General features: G+C 42.0%; 2 protein-coding genes across 8 annotated transcripts in view; both read left to right on the top strand.

Moving 5' to 3' along the window:
* The first annotated feature begins 3,947 nt into the window (after window positions 1-3,947).
* On the top strand, window positions 3,948-24,269 carry ZNF892 (zinc finger protein 892). Its single transcript, XM_004031406.5, has 5 exons — window positions 3,948-4,278; window positions 5,092-5,180; window positions 8,044-8,146; window positions 8,619-8,708; window positions 10,761-24,269. Exons 1-5 carry the CDS (start codon window positions 4,260-4,262, stop codon window positions 12,026-12,028), a joined length of 1,569 nt encoding a protein of 522 aa, XP_004031454.2. The 5' UTR covers window positions 3,948-4,259; the 3' UTR covers window positions 12,029-24,269.
* PROM2 (prominin 2) overlaps window positions 5,092-25,256 on the top strand; it is an 80,266-nt gene continuing 60,101 nt past the window's right edge. For 6 of the 7 annotated variants that reach the window (XM_055378983.2, XM_055378985.2, XM_055378984.2 and 3 more), the window contains exon 1: window positions 5,092-5,180. The gene's annotated coding sequence lies outside the window, so the exon portion shown is untranslated. The remainder of the gene's footprint in view (window positions 5,181-25,256) is intronic. The other variant, XM_004031401.5, reaches the window with a different exon arrangement.

Below are 25,256 nucleotides of genomic sequence, written 5' to 3'. Positions count from 1 at the left end.
GCACGGTGGCTTATGCCTGTAATCCCTGCACTTTGGGAGGCCGAGGTGGGTGGATCACCTGAGGTCACCAGTTTGAGACCAGCCTGGCCAACATGATGAAACCCCGTCTCTACTAAAAATACAAAAAATTAGCTGGGTGTGGTGGCGGGCACCTATAATCCCAGCTACTCAGGAGGCTGAGGCAGGAGAATTGCTTGAACCTGGGAGGCACAGATTGCAGTGAGCCAAGATCGCGCCACTGCACTCCAGCCTGGGCAACAAGAGTAAAACTTCGTTCTCAAAAAAAAAAAAAAAAAGTATCAAAGAACGGAAACTCACCAGATCACCACATCCAGACAGTGAGACACCAGGCCTCTCACGCATCATGATTGCTAACCTACCCCTCCTGAATTCCTATTTTCCCACACATTGTTACATTTCTTCCCTGCTATATAAACTCCCCACTTTAGTGGGTCAGGGAGATGGATTTGATACTGATCTCCCATCTTCACAGGTGCAGCACCCAATAATCATCTCAGTCATTGGCTTCCTGTGCGGTGAGATTACGGTCTCAGTCATCGGCTTCTTGTGCTGTGAGTGGCAGGACCTAGACTTACAAGAAAAAAGTTAACTGTAAAACAGCCTCAGAGAGATCCTTTGGGAGGTATCCTGGAAGCAGGCATTGCTATCTTAGGAGATGAAAGTGTTTTGGTAACAGAGTGACTTCTAGTCTTGCAAGCTCCAATCATGGTAAGTGCCCTATACAAGGGTACCATATCTTTTATATTTTGTTGTATCCTTTCTATATTATGTTTAGATACACAAATACCATTGTGTTACAATGACCTGCAGTATTCACCACATAACCTGCTGTACATGTTTATAGCTTTGGAGCAATAGGCTATACCATATAGCCTGGGTGTGCAGTAGGTGGTACAGTCTAGGTTTTCATAAATACATTCGATGACGTTCACACAAGAACAAAATCACCTAAGAATGCATTTCTCCGAGAGTATCCTGGTTGTTAAGTGATGCATGACTGTTGTTTGGAAAACACTGGCTTAGAGGTGAGTAGAAGAGGAAATACCTAATGAAATTGAGAAAGAGTGACCAGTCAAGGAGGAAGAAAACCAGGGAGTATTTCCAGGAGCAGGGAGTAGCCAAGTGTTATCACCTGCTGTTAATAAAGTGAGATGAGGACTGACAATTGATATGGTAACAAAGAAGGGATATCTGTGATGGGGATGGTTAGCAACAAGAAGAAAGGGGTACTCTAGACACGTTGAAACCAGTCAATAGTCCCATAGACTTTATTTTGGATAAACATAGAAAGTGACTCTTTGGTGGTTTTTTGTTGTTGTTGTTTGTTTTTTGTTTTTTTTGAGACAGAGTCTTGCTCTGTTGCCCAGGATAGAGTGCACTGGCACGATCTCTGCTCACTGCAACCCCCCCTCATGGGTTCAAGCGATTCTCCTGTCTCAGCCTCCTGAGTAGCTGGGATTACAGGCGTGCACCACCACGCCCGGCTAATTTTTCTGTTTTTAGTAGAGACGAGGTTTCATCATGTTGGCCAGGCTGGTCTCAAACTCCTGACCTCAAGTGATCCACCCACCTCGGCCTCCCAAAGTGCTGGGTATGATAATAGGCATGATCTACCGCGCCCGGCAGACTCTCTGGTCTTAAAGCTTGAAGCTTATACTTGTTTTATCATAGTTCCTTCCTCAAGAAAGACCCTCAAGCCTCTCAAAAAAGTATGAAAAGATGACTCTGAGGGAGCATTTGATGAAAAAAAAAAAAAAACAAGTATCAAAGAACTGAAACACCAGATGATGGCATCCAGACAAGGATACACCAGACCCCTCATTCATCATGATTGCTTCCTTATTCCTCCCTAGTTCCTGTTTTCCCCCACACAGTTACATTTCTTCCCTGCTATATAGACCCCCGGTTTTAGTAGGTCAGGGAGATGGATTTACAGCTGGTCTCCCATCTCCTTGGTTGTAGCATTTGATTAAAGCCTTCTTCCTTGGCAATACTCCTCTCAGTGATTGGCTTTTTTGTGCAGCAAGCTGCAGGGCCTAGACCTTATCCCTGGGGTTTCCGTAGCAACATCAGCGAGTAGTGTCTTTCATATGAAGCATCTTCTGAAGGAAACTGCCCATCCCATATCTCCTGCGGAAGGAAGGGTGGGGAGACTCCCTTTGGCTGTCATTTGAGGTGGCAGGGTTGTGTCTCTACCACAAGTCCTTTATCCCCACCAGCCCTAGCTGCCTGGACCAAATGCAGCCAATCTACGGACCAGTTAGAGGTTAAGTGTGGTTATCTGTGCAGAAGAAACCCAAAATAATACTGGCTTATACAAAATAGAAGTTTGCATCTCTCTCATGCTAAAGCCCAAGCTCTGTTCCAACAAATTACCCGGGGCTCCGTTCCTTCTATCTTGTTGGTTTACCATCCCTAGGGTCTTAACCTAGTTCACACAGCCCATGATGATTTCCTACGTTCCAGTCAGCAAGGGGGCTGTGGGTGCTGGGGAGGGCAAAGGGCAGGAATAATGAGAAGCCTTGGGAAGCCTTGAGCCTATCTAAAAATTGGAGATTCTGCTGGAGAAAGGTCAATTGGACATTGTGGCTTGTATCCACAAGGACATAGCTAATTAAATTTTCTCTTGGGAATCTGAACTGGACAGAAACCTGGCACTTTATTGTGGGAAGGTAAGTGAAAACACGCACTAGCCTGAAGACCCGCCCACCCCTGAGCTCCTGGGGAGTCTGCAATGTTGTACCCAGGCGAGTTGGAGAAAAACGCCACACTTTGAGACGAATTAAGAGTCCTTTATTAAGCCGGCGGCCAAAGAGACGGCTAACGCTCAAAATTCTTTCGGCCCCGAGGAAGGGAGTTGATTAACTTTTATACCTAGGTTTAGGAAGGGGAGGGGAACTCAAATGCAATAATTCTACAGAAGTAAAAACATGCAAAAATCAAAAAACAAATAGTTACAAAGTGATAAACAATTTAAAAGACAAACGGTTACAAGAAGAGCAACGGTACCAGGTGCAAGGCTTTAAATCTTTCCTTATAATTAGATATACGGGGTATGCCGGACACGAACTCAAGGCTTTATGTTATCTCTTTGAGAAAAATCCTGGGAACTTCATACATTGTTGGTGCTAATACCTTATCAATTAATTGGGCTCCTTTGAAATGCTGAGGATCTGCTTACACAGGTCAACTCCTTGCGGAAGGGGGTTGGGTAAGGAGCCCTTAGTGTCTTGTAAATTAAGGGGTCAATTGGAGTTTGTCCGGCTTTACCAGCTAGAGAGAGTCTTATTTACATGAGAAGCAAGGCTAGGTGATTAAAGAGACAAGCAGGATAAAATTCAAAGTAACGAGTTAGAGTAAAAACAAGGTTAGGGATTTCAGCAAGACCTCCAGGCTCCAGCCTCCTTGGGGCAGCAAGACTAGTTTACTGGTTCTTCTTGGAGACGTGGCCGTTTTTGGGGTTGAGGTGATTTCGGGATTGAAATTCCATTTTTCTTTATTCCGAGGTGCAATATGGTACAAACATCCCTGGTTAAAGTAAACTGAGATCACCTCTGTGTTGGCCACGAAGGGCCGATGCATGGAGGCGCAGCAGCGGGGACACCGCCGGGCGCCTCCCCTCCGATGGAGCACCGCAGCCCGGGAAGGATCCTGCGTAGGTCAAGGGCGCCGCCTTCCGCCCTCACAGTAGCGGAGATGCGAAAAGTCCCAAGCCGGGCGGGGTTTGGCGCGGCCACCGCCCAGAGTCGGCACCGAGGGAGGAGCGGCCCTTCCAGAGTCGCTGGCAGGGTTTAACCAGCTGGTCAGCGCTCCTCCAGGTCGGTCAGGAGCGTGCCGCGGCAAGAAACGCAGCCCCGGAAGCAGGTGCCCGCAGGGTCCTCTGGGAAGCGGTGTTGGGAGTGAGCGCCGTCAGCCGCGCCCCGCGGAGGATTCTGGGAGTGGTAGTTCGGCCTCAAGGTTGGCCGGCGCTAGGCGTCCCCGCCGGCTGTTAGATGCCTTTGTCGTCGGGCTCGGCTTCCTCAGTGTGTGGCTGGAGGTCGAACCCAGGGTAGAGGAGGGCTGAACGCATCCCCTTTTAATCTGAGTGTCCGGGAGGAGGGTGGCGGGAGGACCCCCGGGTGGGGGCGCCAGGCTGCCCACGCGTGCGTTCCCGGCCTCTTGGGGGACCCGAGCGGCGGACCTCCGGCCCCTTCCGCTGTCGCGGTTGCCTCCAGCGCGGGCCGGAGGAAGGAGTCTCCATGGAACCTGGGGGCAGAGGTGAGGATTTGGGAGTGATGCGGCCTTGGTGCCCGCTGCAGAGGGAGAAAGGGAGAAAGGCTACCTCTGGCTGGCGCAGGCTCAGGAAGGAGTAGCGTCACAAGCCCCTTCCTGCTAGCCGGTCTCACTTGGGGTTTTGAGGGATAGCCCGCCACTTCCATTGCCCTCCTGGTCTGTAGGGCGCTGGATGCCTCCCTTGCTCAAGGGAAAATATCAACACATCTGACAATTTGGCTTTTGATAATGACTTCTTTTTTGATCTCAGAGGAGCCCCATAAGGCAGTAGGAAGGAACTATCCGACCCTTTTGGAAGGTAGGGAAAGCAGGGATTTGAGAAGTCACGGAATTTGTTTACAATCCTGTTTCGTTTTTGGTGGTGGTGGTGGTTTTTCCATAAGACACATCACTTTTCTGAGTCAGGCGGTGTTGTATTAATATCTGAAAAGTCCGTGTTCAAAAAGAATTTAGTCTTCGTTTATCCTGTGAGCCTGGAATACAACAGAGATGAATCACTGAGGCGTGGACATACAAAGACTTTGAGTATTATTTTGACTACTTAGCACATGCAATATAAAAATATGTTTAATTTATATGTCCAGATGCTCATAGGAGTTCTACTGGAGTTTAAGGGCAGAGAACAGGAGGAGCCTGAGACAGCAATGGTCAAGGTGTCTTGATTAAAAGATATTATGCGATTGTCGTTTGGTTCCCAGTGTTGACTCTTCTTAGATGACAACTAGCTGGTGTGTGGCACTTCCTGCTAGTTTATTGCAAGGACAGAGTAATCATCATGGCTCCTGTCTCCACTTTTAGGATCACTTTTTGAGGACTCAGACCTTCTCCATGCTGGAAACCCAAAAGAAAATGACGTGACTGCTGTGCTGCTGACCCCTGGGTCCCAAGTAAGTTTAGATTTCTTCTTTCTTTTCCTTCTGTTCTCAGAGCAAGGGTATCTTTCCTTCCAGTGCTTATGGAATTGCTCTGCCCTGATGCCTAGACCACTGGGTTCATGCTGATAAACTGATGACTGATGACCCCAAAGGAAGTGCTCTTCAGTTGTGCAGAACTTTCTTCCCAGCGTTGCTTTCTCTCTGCCCACTGAGTGTTTGCTGCACACACATTGAGTACTGTAATTGGCCTTGGTGAGATGCAAAGAAGTAAAAGCCACTTGCTCCTGCATCGTGGAGTTTACTAAGGCAGTGAGAGATATATAAATAAAATAGTTAAACACGAAGAAATAGGTATTTTTTAAACATAGAAATGATTGGTCCAGACAAGTCATGAAAGTCTCTGAAAGAGTTTTTTTTTATCATCTGTTTGGGAGAAGTGTGGGATAAATCTGTACTTTGAAAAACAAGAGAGAGTGGGTAGTTGGAGGGTAGAATAAGGGAATATTACAAGACAGAACAGCTTTGGCCAAAAAAAAAAAAAAGTCTTCAAATGATGAGGGAGTTGGAGGTCTTCCGAGGATGTGTGGATGTGTGAGTACTGTGGGTTGACCTAGACTGTGGTGAGGGAAGCTCGGCTGTGTTGTACCCAGACCCCAGGACAGTCTACACTCAGTCTTATTCCAGAGGCAAATGAAGGCCTCATGAAGGTTTTTAGAGGCCCAGCAAGATGAAACATGCCGTAGCTGATTGGAGAGAGAGGATTAGTAAAGATGCTTCTGTAAGATCTGGCCAAGACAGTGGGAGATTGGCAGACCCCTTGGTTCAGGTGCTGGGACTCTTTGTTTCCGTCACACCAGGCCTAACAGCATACAGGTACTGATGATCCTTATAAAACCATGGGAGAAAATGCCAGTATTGATTTTGATCTGTGAATTGGTAGATCGCTTTCAGAAAGATGGGGGAGAGAAAGTCAGTAGCACCTGCTGACAGTGTCTGATTGGCCTGCCTGTGAGTTGATTGCTGAGGTTTTCTTAGGGAACTGAAGTCTGAAAGCAACTGCCTGTTAGTCTGTTAGTGTTAGCATTGTTTGTACAGAACGAAGATGGTGCACGTTATGTTACTTGTGCTGATCACTCCTGAGGCATATGACCTTAAGGGGCCATAAACTTAAAAGTGTGGGATTTCTTACTTGAAGTGTTAAAGAGTGTATTTTGGGCAGAGGATTTTCAGAGTAGGTAGTTCTTTTAACTTTATGTCATTATGTGCTTTGTTTTACCAGTCATTTTTGAAAGACTGAAATATGCATTAGAAAGCTGAATATAAACAAAATTAACCGTTCGATTCATATATATGTATATATGTATATATGTGTGTATATATGTGTATATATGTGTGTATATATGTGTATACATGTATATATGTATATATGTATATGTGTATATATGTATATATGTGTATATATGTATATATGTGTATATATGTATATATGTGTGTGTGTATATATATATGTGTGTATATATATGTGTGTATATATATTCAAGGGGCTGTGGCCCAAGTGGTAGTTTAAAGAGCGGTAAAACTGATTCATTTGCTAACCCAAGGGATGGTTTATTTTACTCTAAGTTAAATTGTAGTTGCATAGAAATTTTAAAAATAGAATTTGAAAAATTATTAGACATTTGTCTTATCAGCACTAACAGATTCAAAAGAGCATTACCTGCCCTACTGCCTTATTTCAGTATTTTAGTAAACAAACTAAACTTTGTGCCTGTCATCTAGATGAAGGTTAGGCTAAATACTCCTGCAGTGTTTTCAATGTTTAATAGGCTTCTGTTCTCCTCCCCACTTCTGTTCCCATGCACACGTTTATAGAACACCCCATTTAAACTTGTTTCTATTAATTCTTGTTCCTTCCTTCCTTTCTTTCATTCAAATATTCAACAAATATTTACAGAGTTTCTGCTCTGTGCCAAGTACTAGGCTGCTTCAGTGAGCAAAAATAGACCTGGCCTCTGCTCCTGTGGAGCTTATGTTAGCCACAAGATCCCCTCTATGTGTACAACCCAAGGGAATGGAAGGAACATGTGTTCTAACTAGAGAGTCAGGGAAGGCTTCCCTTGAAGTAACACCTGAGCTGAGATCTGAAGGGAGAGAAGGATTCACATTGCTGAAAGGATGGGGCGGAGGGCAGAATATTCAGGAATAGGAAGCAGGATGTGTAAAGGGGCTAACGGGAATAGGACACACGCTTCAAGCAGATGAAAGAATGCCACCAACTGGGGGACGCGGGCAGATTGATCAGGGTCGTTGTGAAAAATGACAAGAACACTCTGGGAACTTTCATAATCATTTGGGCTTCAGATACTGTTTTACAAATAAGTCTATATTCTGTGATGTGTAGGAAACATCTTAATTTTTAATATATATGGGACTGATTTCATTCTTAGGAAAACTAGAGAAAAAATACTTCAATTTCTTGAACCCCATATGTTTTAAAAACTATACCATAAGGAAAATACTTAATTCATAATTACATTTTTCTCTCCTTTTTCCTGTATAAGTAGTAGCAAATTCTGTAGTTCTGTAATTTATTGATACATAAACTAAAAAGTTCATACGTTCAAGTTTTACATTGAAGGTGCTTTCCTTCCTACTTGCAAGTAATATGCATTTCTGCTGCCTGGAGGCAAAGAGTGAGTCTGTGGACTACATATTCACCAGAGAATCTTAGTACTGGAAAGGGTGGCCAAGGCCATGTTGTCTGTCCTTTTTTTATCCTTTCTGTCTTCTTCCTCCTGTGCTGTCAGTTTTATTCCTCTTCAGAGGCCTCTGGAAGGAGGCTCATTGGTGAGCACCAATGTGTTTGGTTTTTCAGGAATTGATGATCAGGGATATGGCCGAGGCTCTCACCCAGTGGAGGCAGCTGAACTCTCCTCAGGGAGATGTGCCTGAGAAGCCTAGGAATCTGGTCTTGCTGGGTAAGGATGGCTCCCCCAATGCCTGTGAATTTACCCAGTGTGGTACCTTGGCCTCCTCAGTTCCTAGGAGCTCCAAGGTCCTTATATTCAATGATTCTTAATTCTAGTAGGGCCTGAGACAGGCAATTTCTGCCTTTTGTTTCTGGATATAGTTTTAACACTCCTGGAATTAGACATAAACACCTTTATTTTATGGACCTGTAGCATCCTTCTTCTCAACTCCTTGACCAAGGATGTGAAGACAAAGTGCTAATGAAAACAACTCTTAAGAGAATGGATGCTTATTCTTTAAATAGGGGGAGGTAAAATTGATAAGGGACTCAAACCCCTATCAATCTTCCTACCTCGTGAACACTGTTGAGGAAGAAATGGAGAACTGACCTCACTCTCTCCCTCTCTTACCATGTTCCTAAAGACCAGGGAATGAACACTGAGGTCTTCACCAGACTCCTTTTTCTTTCCCTATGAATAGGGCTTCCAATTTCCACACCTGTTGTAATCTCTCAGTTGGAGCATGAGGAAGAGCTGGAGAGAGAAGTCTCAAAGGCAGCCAGTCAAAAGCGTGAGTGCTGGAAACAGTGCAAGTAAAACCCAGATTGTCAATGCAAATGCTTGTGGAGGAGGAGCCTGTCCAGATTTTGCTAGACCCATGGAAAAGTTGAAGTCCCTGTCTCACCCCTATGCCACATCCTAGCTCTGTGGATGGTTATCTGTTTATAAAGTTATAATTTGATTTTTTAGAAAGTAAATACTTTCTACTCTTTCAAACCAATTCTTTTTCCCAAATAAGGTAAAATGAAACCAACATTTTAATGTTTGTTAATAACTTGCTTGGGTTCAAGGCTCTAAAGCAGGATTTTTTACATGTGTTATTTTATGTTTGCCGGATGCCATTTTTTTGAGTCTCAGATCAATGACTGTAAATTCATCTCTGGGTTTTCCCTTGCCACCTTCTCTGTCTAAGCAGAGGCAGCATAGCATGATGGTTAAGACTGCAGACTTTGGAACTAAGCTTCCTTGGTTTAAAGCTGATCTTAGCTACTCATTAGCTTTGTGACCTTTAACAAATGACTTGTGTTCTCTGTGACTTAAATTAAAATGGGGATAATGATAGCACAGAGCTTATACTGTTTTGGTGATGATCAAAGGAAATAATCCAAGAGAAATGTTTTAAACAGTACCTGGCTATATGCTAAGCAAAGATAGCTATTAAGTCCTAGTAACTTTTTTGAAAGATGTTATGGATTTGACCCTGTTACTTCTGTCAAACTGGATTACTGCAAAAGACTGTTGGCTAATTATACTTTCTTTTACTCTTACTCTTGTAAAATTGAGGCAGCATAATACTGCTAGCTTCCCCATTGAGTTGCTTACTCTGCCAGTTCTGTATTCCTCTACCTGCTTTCAAAGCCGTTGTTAGTCTGCCTAACTTTTTTGCCTTCTCTGTTCTTCAACTTGAACTCTTAACATCAGATAGGCAAGTCCCTAACTATCCTCCACTAACTGTGTGTTCATGAACATTTGGGGCTTTAATTTTTTCCACTCCCCTTAGCTGGATGTCCATTTGCTTTTAACCTATTCTACCTATTTGTCCTTTAAAATCCCAGGCACTTCCCTGAATATATCTAGTTGAGAACACTGTATTGTATTAATTTATTTCATGTAGAGACATGATTGGAATGGGTGTTAAAGACCATTTAAGCTTGGGAGTATTTAAACATTTTTAGCAATGAAGCTTTTCCCCCTCAAATTCTTACTAGGAAGCCCAGGAACTTGGGGTAGATATCTTGAGAGGTTGGGGACTCATCTGAACACATGGAGTTTTGACCTTCCCCTCCCAACACACTGCTGTTTTTCTCTTTCTTTCCTTTCTCTCTTTTTTCTTTCTTCTTGGTTCTGTTTTACTCTTTCCAGTTTGCTGGGTCTAGGGTGATGGTAAGCAATCAGAGGTGATTAGTTGCTTTCCAATTAATAAGCTTTGTGGTCATTTGAGTTTGTAGACCTGGACCATGTTGAATGCTAGCTTCTAGAATTTGTGTCTTATCTTGAGACAGTAGAACCAACAGATTTTTGTGAAAGGGAGATGGTTTTGAGCAATTAGTCTTTTAGCAGTGGTTGGGACATATTGGAGTAGGAAAAGATTGGTGGCAAGGAGATTAGCTAAAGATGGTCATTCTTGAGGCATGAAATGATAAGGCTCTGGTCAGATGGGTACAGTGAGTCTTTGGAAGACCATCTTTCTCTGATCCTATCTCCTCTAAAGGATCTATCTCCTCTAGATCCTTTTTAAAAAAAATCTGCTATTTCTCCATATCACCTCTTCTTAGTCTCATTCTGTTATTTTTTGTTATTTCCTATCCTGCTGCATAGAGGAATGTTGAGTACCTGCACACACACTCCTTTTATGCAGTCGTACTTCTTTGTCCAGTCATCTTTTTTTGTTGTGTTCTCTCAAGATTGCAAGACTATTTTTGAGAGCTTTCAAGTTCATGTGTTCCCTGTAAATATTCCTAACAAAGAATGAAACAAACATGTCTCATTAATTTCCTACCACAACAGTTATTTTTCTCTCAGTGTAGGAAATGATACACATGTGTATTTTTGCTTATTTCAGACTGGGAAACAATACCAGAAAGCAAGGAGCTAACTCCAGAGAAGGATATTTCTGAAGAAGAATCGGCTCCTGGGGTGTTAATTGTAAGATTTTCAAAGGAAAGTTCTAGTGAATGTGAGGATTCTTTAGAGAGTCAGCAGGAAAACCATGAGAAACATTTAATACAAGAGGCTGTCACTGAGAAATCTTCTAGGGAGAGAAGCTACCAATCTGATGAATTTAGAAGAAATTGCACTCAGAGGTCCTTACTTGTTCAGCAGCAAGGAGAGAGACTACATCATTGTGATTCATTTAAAAATAACTTAAAACAAAATTCAGATATAATTAGGCATGAGAGAATTTGTGCAGGAAAGAAACCTTGGAAATGCAATGAATGCGAGAAAGCCTTCAGTTACTACTCAGCTTTTGTCTTGCATCAGAGAATTCACACCGGAGAAAAACCCTATGAATGTAATGAATGTGGTAAAACCTTTAGCCAGAGCATACACCTTACTCTGCACCAGAGAATTCATACTGGGGAGAAACCGTATGAATGTCATGAGTGTGGGAAGGCCTTCAGTCACCGCTCAGCCCTTATTCGGCATCATATAATTCATACTGGAGAAAAACCCTATGAATGCAATGAATGCGGGAAGGCCTTTAATCAGAGTTCATACCTCACTCAACATCAGCGAATTCATACTGGAGAGAAACCTTATGAGTGTAATGAATGTGGGAAGGCCTTCAGCCAAAGCACATTCCTTACCCAGCATCAGGTCATTCACACTGGAGAGAAACCTTATAAGTGTAACGAATGTGGCAAAGCCTTTAGTGATCGGTCAGGTCTTATCCAGCACCAGAGAACTCATACTGGGGAGCGGCCTTATGAGTGTAACGAATGTGGGAAAGCCTTTGGCTACTGCTCAGCCCTGACTCAGCACCAGAGGACTCACACTGGGGAGAAACCCTATAAATGCAATGATTGTGCCAAAGCCTTCAGTGACCGCTCAGCCCTTATTCGTCATCAGAGAACACACACTGGAGAGAAACCTTACAAATGTAAAGATTGTGGAAAAGCATTCAGCCAGAGCTCATCTCTTACAAAGCATCAGAAAACTCACACTGGAGAAAAGCCCTACAAGTGTAAGGAATGTGGAAAAGCCTTTAGCCAGAGTTCATCCCTCTCTCAACATCAGAAAACTCATGCTGGAGTGAAAACCAAGAAATATGTCCAAGCTCTTAGTGAGCATTTAACCTTTGGCCAACACAAGAGAATTCATACTGGATAAAGACTATGTAAATGTGGTACATTCAGAGCATAGTTATTGAGCATTTACCATAGTTGCTGTGGGGGTCTACAAAGAAATTTAAGACTGTGTTGCAAAAAAGTTACTGACAAGTTGTTGCTGATGTGGGAGGTAGCATGATTTGACTGTAAAAGTATAGTTTTACATTTTTAAAAGTGTTCTTGCAGAGGACACTGACATTCCCTCAGGAAAGAGGAAAATTATTTGTAACACCCTAACGTGTATGTAAATTGCCATATCCTTGGGAGAGAAATGGGGTGTGCCATGGTGGAAACGGGACATCTTGACTGTGCCAGGTATTTTCATAATACTAAGAATATAAGTTTTAAAGAGATAAGTTATCCTTTTAGGGAAGTTGCATGGGTAGAAAAAAGAGATTGAGAATTCACAATGAGTTTGTCCAGAGTCAGGAGTGGTGGTGGAAGGGAAGTTGTCCTTCATTCTTAAGTTTAAGGAGCCAAAGGAAGTAGAGGGAAAGGATAGAAAAAAAGAGCTAGGGGAATGAACCCAAGAAATGTTGATTATGAGAACTACTCAACTGAATATTCACAACCATGAGAAATATAGACTTGCTAGTTGGTCAGTTGAAAAGTTTCTGTGAGGGTAGCCTTACCCTGCAACTAAGGAATGTTGGCTGCAGGGTAATGCAGGGTGTTTGCTTTTGGACTTTTTGTCTTTTAGACCTTGCTTATTGAAACATTGCCTACTAAATCATGTTAATTCCAAGGGTCAAGAACAACAGCTTAGAAAATTGAGTACAGGAGAGACCTTTGATGTGTTCAAACTGTTTTAAGTTATCTGAGTTACCTGAGAATGTGCTTATTTATAAAGATTTACCTCAGTTGTATCTAGTTTGTACCTTAGATTTTTTTATAGCTTATAGTAAAGTTTAGTTGTAGATTTGCACTGACACTGCGTATTAGATTATGAAAAACTTGAAAAGACTTTGAAATACCTTTTACATTTTACTCTTGGGTAGAGGCAGGTGGCATCTTTTTATATTTTTTTCATTGAAACTTTGAAGATTATTGGACATATTATTTTGAGTGCAGTGTTTTTAATTTTAGAAAGTTGTACTATGATGTATCTTGGTGTGAATTTCTTTTAGTTTACCCTGTTTGGGGTTTGCTTAGCTTCTTCAATCTGTAGGTTTATGTCTTTTGTCAAATTTGGGAGATTTTCAGCCCTCATCTCTTTAAATACATTTTAGCCCCCACCTTCTACTCCTTTTCTTCTGGGACTCTAATGAAAGAAATGTTAGCTCTTTGGTTGTAGTCTCACAAGTTCCTGAGGCTCTGTTCATTTCTTCTTGACGATTTTTGTCTGAATCTGCTCAATCTGCCATAACAAGATAGCATAGACTGACTGAGTGGCTCAAAAAAATATGTATTTCTAACAGTTCTGGAGGCTGGGACGTCCAAGATCAAGGTGCCTGCTGACTCTGCTTCCAGTGAGGGCTTTCCTCCTGGTTTACAGATAGCTGCCTTCTCACTGTGTCTTCTCATGTCTGTAGTGCATGCAGATGGGGGGCCAGTTGGGAAAGGGAGAGAGAAATAGCTCCCTCTTCTTATCAGTCCACCAGTTCTAGCAGATTAGGACTCTGCCCTTATTACCTCATTTAACCCTAATTACCCCCCTGAAAACCCTGTCTCCAAATGAATTCACATTGGGGATTAGGACTTCAACAAAATTTTGGGGAAGAGGGGATACGTTTAGTCCATAACATTCCACCCCAGCCCCCCACCGAATTTATGTCCTTCTGTGCAGAATACGTTTATTCCATTCCAACAGCCCCCAAAGCCCTAACTCATTCTAGCATTAGCTCTAAAGTCCAGACCTTCAGGTAAATATCACCTAAATCAGATATGGCTAAGACTCAAGATACAATTCATCCTGAGGCAAAATTACTCTGCAGCTGTGAACCTGTGAAACCAAACAAGTTATGTGCTTCCAAAATACATTTGTGATCTGGACATAATGTAGGCATTCCCATTCCACAGGGGGAGAAATAGGAAAGTAGGAGGAGGGATGCATCCTGAGCAAGTCTAAAACTTAGCAAGGCAAATTCCATTAGGCCTTCGTTTCGTCAGATCTTGTGAGAATAACCCTCTTTTGCTCAATGCTCTGCCTTCCAGATCCACTGGGGTAGTGGTCCTATCTCTGTGGTACTGCCAGGTAGCCCCTCTCCTAAGCCTCTGCAGGACAATTCTGCCCCTAAGTCTTCCGTTGGAGGCTTTCTGTTCTGTTGAGACCAGGGTGGTGGTTCCACCCTTTGAAACAGGAGGCATCCCCAATGGTCTCTGAATTGCTTTCAGGGTCATTCTCTTTTCTTGAAGGATAACACATATTCATAGACAAATGGCTCTCTAGTCTGGTTCTATAGGATCTAAGAAGTCCTAAAGCCTGCCTTCATTTTATTTTGTTGTTTTTCTGTCCCCTTTAGTGCCAGGTGGCTGTGTTTCTGCTGTTGTAATCCCATTTATATTCCTGGCTTCTCCTGGGGCTGCTAAACCCATCTGATCTATTTATCAAATGGTTATTAAGCCACACTCTTAGTGTTTTCTTTGTAGCAAATTTTCTCATATTTTTGTGATATGGATAGAATTTTCAAATCTCTTTAATTGTGCTTCCTTGTTTCTTAAGTTCCTTTTTCACTTAATGTCTCTCCTCTCACATTTTACTACAAGCACTAAGGGGACCCAAGCTGCACCTTCAGTGCTTTGCTTAGAAATCTCCTAAATAAACAGTTTCATCACTCTCAAGTTCTGCCTTTCAGAAAACACTAGAACAGTTCAGAGAAGTTCTTTGCCACTTTATAAGAAGAACCACCTTTTTTTTTTTTCCAGTTCTAATAACATGTACCTCATTGCCATCTGAGACCTTGCCAGAGTGGCCTTTAATATCCATATCTCTAGCATGTACCTCAAAACTCTTTTAGCCTCTACCCATCACCCAGTTCCAAAGCTGCCTTCACATTTTGAGGTATTTGTTAAAGCAGCATCCCCCTTCTGGGTACCAAAATCTCAATCTGCTTGGTCTGCCATAACAAAAATCCGTAGACTGGGCAGCTCAAACAACAAATTTATTTCTCACAGTCCTGGAGGCTGTAAGTCTAAAATCAGGGTCCAACAGCGTTCAGTTCCTGGCTTGTAGATGGTTGCGCTCTCACTGTGTTCTCACATGACCTTTTCTCAGTGCATAGGTGTGGAGAGAAATTGGATTGGGACCCCACCTTTAAGGTCTCTTTTAACCTTAATTACTTCTTCAGAACCTATCTCCAAATATAGTCACATTGAGGGTTAGGGTGTCAACATAATGAATTGGGGTCGTGGGGACATAGTTCATAACAGTTTTCTCTCTTCAGATTGAGCATTTTCTTTTTTTTGTTTGTTTGTTTGAGAGGGAGTCTCGCTCTCGTCCAGGCTGGAGTGCAGTGGCGCGATCTCGGCTAACTGCAAGCTCCGCCTCCCAGGTTCACGCCATTCTCCTGCCTCAGCCTCCCACGTAGCTGGGCCTACAGGCGCCCGCTACCATGCCCGGCTAATTTTTTTTTTGTATTTTTAGTAGAGACGCGGTTTCATCATGTTAGCCAGGGTGGTCTCGATCTCCTGACCTCATGATCCGCCCGCTTCGGCCTCCCAAAGTGCTGGGATTACAGGCATGAGCCACCGCCCTGGCCAAGTATTTTCTGTTTTTATATCTTCAAGTTCACTAGATCTTCCCTCTGTCCTTTTGATTCTGCTGTTGAGACCATCCTTGAGTTTTATTTCAGTTATTGTATTTTTCAGTTCCATTTGATTCTTTGTTCTGTTTCCTTGCTGAGAGCCTTTCTTTGCTTATTTTGTTTGTATTGAGCATGTTTGTAATTACTCATTGAGGCATTTTTGTGATGGCTGCTTTAAAATCCTTGCAGGTTATCCTAACATCTGTGTCATCTCAGTGTTGACATCTTTGGGTTATCTTCTCATTTAAGTTGAGATTTTCTTGGTTCTTGGTGTGATGAGTGATTTTCAGTTGAAGTCTGGACATTTTGAGTATTTTGGTATGAGATTTGGTATCCTATTTAAGTCTTCTGCATTGATAGGCCTCCTCTGATACCACTGTGGTGGAGAAAGTGTTGCAGGGGGTGCTGCCTCATTACTTTAAGTTGGTGTTGCAAGTCCAGGTTCACCATTGACCTCTAATGACTCCTGGGGCAGGGGTCCTTAATACTGCTGGGCAAGGGTGGGATTTACAGCTCCCCACTAGGCCTCTGCTGACACCACACTGGCTGGGGAAGATCAGGAATGCCTTGTTATTGCTACTTACATGGCCTCGATTGACAGCATGGTGTGGGGTTGAGGGTAACATCATTACTATTGGGAATTGGTGTAAGTCCTGACCCCCAACTTGGCTTCCACTGAAACCACACCAGTAAGGAAGAAGAGAGATGGCTCTGGGTAGGGGGGACGCTGCCAGGGCAATGTGTGGGGAGGGGTGGGTTTTAGAAATCTGTCTGCTCAGTTGGTCTTCTCTGATACCACCCCAGGGTAAAGGTGGAGGACTGAGGAGCCTTGTTACAGCCTGGTGAGGGTGGAAGTATAGGCGTTTGTTGGCGGGGATAGGACCATAGCTTTCTTCTGTGGTCTTTGAAGTAGGATTGTGGTTTTCTAAACATTTTCTGTCTTGCTAGGCTGCTCCCTTCCCAGTCCTTTGGCTAGAAAAAGCAGATTTTTCTTGGGGCTTTTTTTTTTTTTTTTTGGTCTGTGCCTGTTGGTGTTTCCGGGTTGCCAGCTTCTCTAGAACCTGACCTGGAATAGACGAGGCCATAAGAAAGCCCAAGAAAGTCACTGCTGTGTTCTTCCTCAGGTTCTGAGGTCCCTGGCCAGTCCATTCTCTCTCCACCTTTTAGAACTTTCTTATGTTTGCTTTGTGTATAATATCCCGGATTTTTAGTTGTAGTTAGTGAGAGCGATAGGAGAAAGTAGTGCTCCACCTTTCCCGTGACATCCTTGTGCTTGACACTGAAATCACACATCAAGTTGTGGTATATATAGGGTTTGTGGTATATAACCTAAGGGTTTGTGGTATATACAGGTCATTTGTCCTGAAGATAAGCTGCCAATTTGATAGGTAGAAACTATCAGCCTGCTTCATCTAGCTTTGAAGGAACAATAGTTTATAAATTGAGGAAACACCAGTATTTAATTGTAGGTTATAAACTGGAGAAGAATAGCTATGACTAAGAATATAAACTGTAGGGTTACATTTTTTTTATTTGTATTTTTGTTTGAAAAACATATGAGAAGCACTGGAGAACTGGACTCAGAATTTTGGATTTTTTTACAATTATATATTATGTACATGTGGCTATCTGTTCACTTTAATTTGCCATATGACATATGATATCATAGAGAATCAACAAAATAAAGAATGAAAATAACTGAGATTTGGGACAAGTCACCTTCATCCTTTGAAATCTATTTCCTCATAGATATATGTTTTAAAATTTAATGCCTACTTGAGAATGATTGCAAGAGTTAGGTCGAAAATGGATGCAAATGTGGTTTGTAAGCTATCAGGTGCTACGTAACTATTAGGTATTATTCATATAGTCATTTAGAAGACATATCCATCATGTATGCTTCACAGTGGTGTAGCCCAATAAAAACAACTGTGAATATAATGGAATGAGGCTTTTTATCTTTTTAAGTAAGTTTTCTGGGATCCTGTTAAAATCTGCATCTTTTGAGATAATCATATGGTTCCTTTTAATCTATTAATGTGGTAAAGTACATTGATTTTCTGATGTTAAAGAATCCTCGCACTTCTGGGATGCAATTTCGTGATTTTTTTCTCCATCTCTGGGGGAGTTTGTGTCCCTTGAATTTTAGTTGCATTCATCTGTTAAACTGGGATTATTGTGTTTGTAGTGTGTGGTATGGTTGGTTTTAGGGGCTATTTAGATTTACTGTTTCTTCTAGAAAGTTGTAGGTTTTTCTAAAAATGTATCCTTTTTGGTCATCGAGTTGTTTAAAATATTTTTATTTTCAAGTACTTGTTCTATTTGAACTTAGTCCCTTTTTTCTTTCCTGATATTGCTTATTTGTATCCTCTCTTGGTAATGTTTCTAGAGATGTGTCAACTTTACTAGTCTTTTAAAATAACTGACTTTTTGAACTTTTGCAAAAATCAGCTTTTATCAAAGTGCACAATAAAATTCACCCACTTAAAGGTGTTTGCTATGTTTGACGAAGATATTACCCTTGTAACTACCACCATAATTGTGTGTGTGGTTATAATAGTTCCTTCTTCTCCTCTCCCTCCCTCTCTCCTCCTCCTCCCTATCTTCCTCCTTCTCCTTTCACCCCTTTCTCTTTCTTCCTCCCTTCTTCCTTTCTTCCTTCCACAGTTCTGTCTTAAAATGACCTATGTAGACTTGTGTCACCATCACCACAAAGGGTACAGAACAATTCCACTGCACCAACAAATTCCACCTGTGCTGCTTTTTTTTAAGAGTGGCTCCCCACCCCGCATTGAGTATAAAGGCTTTGATTTTCATCAGTGTTGTGTCATTTATTCATTTTTATTGCTGAGTAGTTTTCCATGTTAGGTACCACAATATTCTTAGCCATTAACCCACTGAAGCACATTTAGGTTGTTTATAATTTTTAGTGATTATGAATAAAACTATTAGAAACATTAGGTTTTTGTATGAACATAAATCTTCATCTCTGTAGGGTAAATATTGCAGTGAAATGGTTAGGTCATATGGTGAGTGTATGTTTACCTTTGTAACACAGGGCCAACCTTTTCCAGAATGATTGATTAATTTTGTTTTCCCACCAGCAACGTATGAAGATGTGGTTGCTCCATAATTTGCCAACACCGGGTATTCTCATTGTTTTTATTTTATCCATTCTAGTAGATGTGTAGTGGTATCTCAATGTGGCTTCAATTTGCATTTCCTTAATGACTAATGATGTTGAGCATCTTTTCGTGTGCTTATTGTCCATCTATGTATCTTTGATGAAGTGTTCAAATCTTTTGCCATTTTAAAAGAATTCTATTGTTTGTTTTCCTAGTTTAGTTTTGTAGTTTGTGGCTTGTCTTTTTATTCTCTTTTATTCAATTTTTATTTCGGTGTCTTTTATAAAGCAAAGGTTTTAAATGTTAATGAAGTCCAGTTTTTCCCTCTATGGACCATACTTTGGTGTCATATTTAAGAACCCCATCCCTAACTAATGTTTAGGAAATTTTTCTTCTACTAGCTTAATGATAATGTTTTTCACTTACATCCATTTTAGGTAATTTCTATATAAGGTGTTAAATAAAGGCCCAGGCTCATTGTTTTTACATGTGGTTATCCAGATGTTTCAGCATCATTTGTGGAAAACATAGTGTTCCATTGAATTGCCTTTGCCCTTTTGTCAACAATTGATTGATCATAGTTAAGCGGGTCTGTTTCTCAGTTTTCTGTTCTATTCCATTGATCTGTGTGTCCATCCCTTTGCCAAAGCCACACATTGTCTTGATTACTGTAGCTTTGTAGTAAATCTCAAAATCAGGTAATGTAAGCCCTTCAAATTTATTCTTTTTCTAATTTATATGTTTCCACTGTCATATATTTGTCTATATATTATGTCAAGTTTTACTTTATATATTTTGACACTCAGTTGTTATCCGAATACAGGCTAAGAATTGTCAAATCTCTGGTGATTTGAATGTTTTCCCATTATGTAGCAACTTTCTTTAAACATAAGAATACTTTATAACAGATAATATTGGGGTTTTTTTGTGGGGGAGGAGGTTTGAAACAAGGTCTCACTCTCTCACCCAGGCTGGAGTACAGTGGTGGTGCGATTTTGGCTCTTTGCAACCTCAACCTCCTGGGCTCAAGCAGTCCTTCCACATCAGTCTCTCGAGTAGCTGGGATTACAGGCATGCACCACCACACCCAGCTAAATTTTTTGCATCTTTTGTAGAAATGGGGTTTCACCATGTTGGCCAGGCTGGTCTTGAAATCATGAGCTCAAGCAATCTGCCCACCTTGGCCTCCCAAAGTGCTGGAAATACAAGCATGAGCCACTCTGCTCCACCACAGATTTATTGAGATATAATTTATATACCATAAAATTCATCCATTTAAAATGTGCAATTCAGTGTTCTTTGTGTATTCACAGAGTTGCATGACCATCACCACAATAAATCTTAGAACATTATCACCTCTAAAATAAAACTTTTAGCTATAACCTCTGCTATGGTCTGTATGTTTGTGTACCCTCAAAATTCATAAGTTGCAATCCTAACCCCTAAGGTGATGGTATTAGGAGATGGGGCCTTTGGGAAGTGATTAGGTCAAGAGGGCATAGCCCTCATGAATGAGCTCAGTGCTCCTATGAAAGTGGCCCTAAACAGATCACTCACCCCTTCTCCCTTGTGAGGAAACAATGAAAAGACAGTCATCTGTGAGCTAGAAAGTGGGTTCTCACTCACATTTCATTATGCTGGTGCCTTGGACTTCCCAGCCTCCAGAACTGTAAGAAATCATTTATTGTTGTTTATAAGCTACTCAGTCTGTGGTGCATTTGTTATGGCAGCTGGAACAGACTAAGTTAACTCCTAACTCCTCTATTCTCCCCAGCACTAGGCAACCATGAATACACTGTCTATGTTTGTAGATTTGCCTGTTCTGGACATTTCATATAAATGGAATCATACAGTCATCATACAGTATATGATCTGGTGTGGTTTGAAGGTGTATTAGCCCGTTTTCACGTGCTATAAATAACCGGAAACTAAGTAAGTTATAAGGAAAAGAGGTTTAATTGGCTCACGGTTCCACAAGCTTTACAGGAGGCGTGGCTGGGGAGGCCTCAGGGAGCTTACAATCATGGGGGAAGGCAAAGGGGAAACAGGCTCATCTTACATGGCCAGAGCAGGAGAGGGGGAAAGGTGCCACACACTAAAACAACCAGATCTCATGAGAACTCTTATCACAAGAATAGCACCAAAGGGGGAAATCTGCCCCCATGATCCAATCGCCTCCAATCAGGTCCCACCTCCAACATTGAGGATTACAATTTGACATGAGATTTGGGCAGGGCCACAGACCCAAACCATATCAGAATGTGTCCCCTAAAGTTCATGTGTTGGCAGCTTGATCCCCAGTGAGGTGGTTCTGGGAGGTAGGGCCTAATGGGAGGTCAATGGATTATGGGGGCACCACCCTCATGAATGGATTAATACTAGTCTCGTGAGAGTGGGTCTGTTATCACAGGAGTGGGTTCCTTACAAAAGAACAAGTTTGGCTCCCTCTTGCTCCTCTATTGCCCTCTCTTTGCCCTTTGGCCATGGAATGATGCAGCAAGAAGGCCCTCAACAGATACTAGCTCCTTGATTTTGGACTTCCTAGGCTCCAGAACGGTGAGGAAATAAATTTCTATTCGCTATAAATTACCCATTATAGCATTCTGTCATAGCAGCACAAAAGGGGCTAAGACATGGTCTTTGTGATTGGCTTCTTTCACTTACCATAATGTTTTCATAAGGTTTATGTTATAGAATATATTAGTGCTTCATTTATTTTAAAAACATTCTTTCCTTTTTTAAAAAAATCTCAAATGTGATAGTACTTTTTTATTGTGGTAAAAAACACATAACATAAAATTTACCCTCTTAACCATTGTCTTAGTTTGTTTTGTGCTGCCATAACAGAATACCACAGATGGTAATTTATAAGGGTGGAAAATTTATTGCCTCACAGTTCTGGAGGCAGGGAAGTTCGAGATCAAGGGGCTAGCATCTGATGAGGCCCTCCTTGCAGCATCATCCCATGATGGAACATGGAAGGGTAAGAGAGATAGCAAGAGGAGACTGAACTCATGCTTTTGTAATGGCACCAGTTGCACCCACAAGGGTGAAGCCCTCATGGCTTAATCACCTCTTAAAAGGTCCTGCCTCTTTAAACTCTTAACACTGGCAATTAAATTTCAACATGAGTTTTGGAGGGGGTAAACATTCAAACCATAGCATTCCACCCCGGCTCCCCAAAACTTTAGTCCTTTTCACATACAAAATACATTCATTCCATCCCAATATCCCCAAAAGTCTTAACTGATTTCATAATCAACTTCAGATTCCAAAGCCCAGAGTCTCACCTAAAATCAGATATGGGTGAGACTCAAATCACTATTCATCCTAAGGCAAATTTCCAGCTCTGAGCCTGTGAAATTAAACAAGTTATGTGCTTCTGAAATACAATGGCGAGACAGTCATAGGATAGACATTTGCAATGCAAAAAGGAGACACAGAAAAAAAGAGAGGAGATCCTAAGCAAGTCCACTCTGTGCCTTTCCTGGGCTCGGTTCACACAGAAGCTCTCATGGGTTGAAATCTTGTGCCTGCAGCTCTCCCAGGCTGGTGTTGCACACTGGTAGCTCTACAGTTATGGGGTCATGGGAATGGCCCTGCCCCCACAGCTCTTCTAGGCCTAGTGGGGGACTTTATGCAGTGGCTCTGATCCCACAGTTCCACTGGGCATTGCCTTAGTGGGGTCTCTTTACAGTGGGGTCTCTTTACTTGTTATAGGGGTCCCTGTAACAAGTCTCTGCCCCAGGCTGTTCATGACATCCTTGGAAATCTAGGGCTACATTTAAGATCAGGTCATCTGCAGATAATTTTATTTCTTCCTTTCCAATTTATTGCTTAATTACTCTTACTAGGACCTCTAGTACTATGTTGAATAGAAGTTAGTCTGGTGAGGATCGGTAGCTGATAAATTGTCAGTTTCTGTTGACTGATGACATTTCTGTTTCTGTTTGACATTTTTGCCTCAGTTCCTGAAATGTATTTTCACTGGATGTTAAGTTCTAGGCTGCTGTTATTTTTCTCTCATCTCTTTAAAGACAGTGTCCTACTTTGGTTCGACTTAGCTTCTTATGGTTTTATAATCATGAATTGTGAGCTTACGTTTTACTGGCCTTAGTATGTAGGGATTCTGGAAGGCCTGTGTTGTGGGGTGTTTCTCTGAAGAAGAATTAAATAAATTTATTTCTTGAATTGAGATTTCCTGGACTAAGCAGGAAACATTACCTCAAATGCCAAACTCTCCTTGGGACAGGTCTGTGGTTATTGACTCACTAAGGGAAGATCACCCCATTCCTAAATCTCATCACCAAGTGTGGGGTTGCTTAGGCCCACGTGTCCCTGTGGGCCCCCATTTTTAGTGGTTAGATGCATTTTCTACCACCTGTTTCACTAAGGGTCTCAATCCACTGTGGTGTCCTGGATCCAAATCACTGCCCTGCTCATGCCCAGGTTCTGGTCTCCTGGCTTAAGTGGCTCTTGAGTCCCAAAGTCCCAGGGAGTTAAGAGTAGCATGCAAGGCAGGAAATTTCTGGTTTCTTTTGTCCTTATAAATGAAGTATTTTATTAAATGAATTATTTTTCAAGACAATGAAATAATCGCTACCACAATTTATTGATATGGCCCTAGAAAGGAGGGACCTGAGGCTCCTCTCTCCTCCCTCCCCTCCCCTCCCCCCTCCCTCCCTCCCTCCCTCCCTCCCTCCCTCCCTTCCTTCCTCCCTCCCTTCCTTCCTTCCTTCTTTCCTTCTCCTTGTTTTTTTCTTTCTAGCACATCTGCTTTATCTGTGTCTATGCATGTTTTCCTTTTACTGAACTATTTGCGACAGGATTGCCGACATCATGGCATTTTACTACTCATGTCCTGTATCTTACAAGAATATGTATCAGCATGTGTATTTTTTTATTTTATTTTATTTTTTGAGGCAGAGTTTCACTCTGTCTCCCAGGCTGGAATGCAGTGGCGCAATCATGGCTCACTGCAGCCTCAACCTTCTGGGCTCAGGTGATTCTCCCACCTCAGCCTCCCAGGTAGCTGGGACTATAAGTGCACACCACCATGCCCAGCTAATTTTTTTTTTTTTTTGTAGAGACAGGGTTTTGCCATGTTGCCCAGGCTGGTCTCAAACTCTGGGCTCAAGTGATCACCTGCTTCAGCCTCCCAAAGTGCTGGGATTACAGGCCTGAGCCACTGCGCCCAGATATTTCATTTTCAGAGACAGGGTCTCTGCTCTGTTGCCCAGGCTGAAGTGCAGCAGCATGGTCATAGCTCAGTGTAACCTTGAACTCCTGGGCTCAAGCAATTCTCCTGCCTCAGCTTCCCGAGTATCTGGGATTACAGGCACACACCACCACATCCAAGTAATTTTTTTTTTTTCTTTGTAGAGACAGGGTCTCGCTATGGTACACAGGCTGATCTCAGACTCCTAGGCTCAAGCCATCCTGCCAAAGTGCTGGGATTATAGCATGTGTCTTCTATGAGCAAGTACATTCTCCAACATAATCACAATGCTGTTATTCAACCCAAACAATCTAACTCTGTTGCAAGATTACTGTCTAACACACAGTTAGTTTAAATTTATCCACAGTTATCCCCAAATGTCATGTACAGCTCCCTGTCCAATTTCCAATCAGTTGGGACACACTGCATTTATTTCTCCTGCCTCTTTAGTTTCCTTCAGTCTGGAATGGTCTTTCCACCTCGTTTCGTCTTTCATGACATTAATATTCTGAGAAGTCCAGACCAGTTGTTTTGTAGAATGTTCTACCATCTGCGTTTTCTGTCTATTTCCTCATGATTAGATCCAGATTAAGCAATTTTGACAAGAAATCTACATATATGTGTGATTTTCATTAAATGACAGGAGGGCTGGGCTTGGTGGCTGTCCTCTGTAATTTCAGCTATTCAGGAGGCTGAGGCAAGAGGATTGCTTGAGCCTGGGAGTTCAAGGTTATAGTGAGCTAGGATCATGCCACTGCCTTCCAGCCTGGGAACAGAGTGAGACCCTGTTTTTAAAAAAATTTTTTTTGCATCACATCAAGAGACTCAAGATGCCAATTTGTCCTGTTCCTAATGCTAAATTTGATTACTTTGTTCACATGTTGTCCAAATTCTCTAGTTGTAATTAATAACTTCTCCCTTTGTACTTAATAAAATAATCTATGAATATCTTGGCTCCTAACAACTTTTCACTTAGTGTTTTTGCTTTCCATTGATGATACTTGCCTGAATCAATTATTACATTAGTGCGTACAAAATGGTGTTTTTATAATTCTGTTATTCCTCCCACATTTAATGCAGGCATTCTTATGAAAAGAGGAGCTTTCTATCTCCACTTTCCACCTGGTGGTATTTTTTTTTTAA

This window comes from Gorilla gorilla, chromosome 12 (genome assembly GCF_029281585.2).
Source record: "Gorilla gorilla gorilla isolate KB3781 chromosome 12, NHGRI_mGorGor1-v2.1_pri, whole genome shotgun sequence".
NCBI lineage: Eukaryota > Metazoa > Chordata > Mammalia > Primates > Hominidae > Gorilla > Gorilla gorilla.
Note: the sequence above shows the minus strand (reverse complement) of the source record. Positions and strands in the feature narration are given on the sequence as shown.

What these genes read in the sequence shown, in the direction of transcription:
- ZNF892 (XM_004031406.5), top strand. An exon ending in TAGGAATCTGGTCTTGCTGG is followed by an intron (nt 8,147 to 8,618) that starts GTAAGGATGGCT and finishes CCCTATGAATAG; the next exon opens with GGCTTCCAATTTCCACACCT. An exon ending in AAAGGCAGCCAGTCAAAAGC is followed by an intron (nt 8,709 to 10,760) that starts GTGAGTGCTGGA and finishes TGCTTATTTCAG; the next exon opens with ACTGGGAAACAATACCAGAA.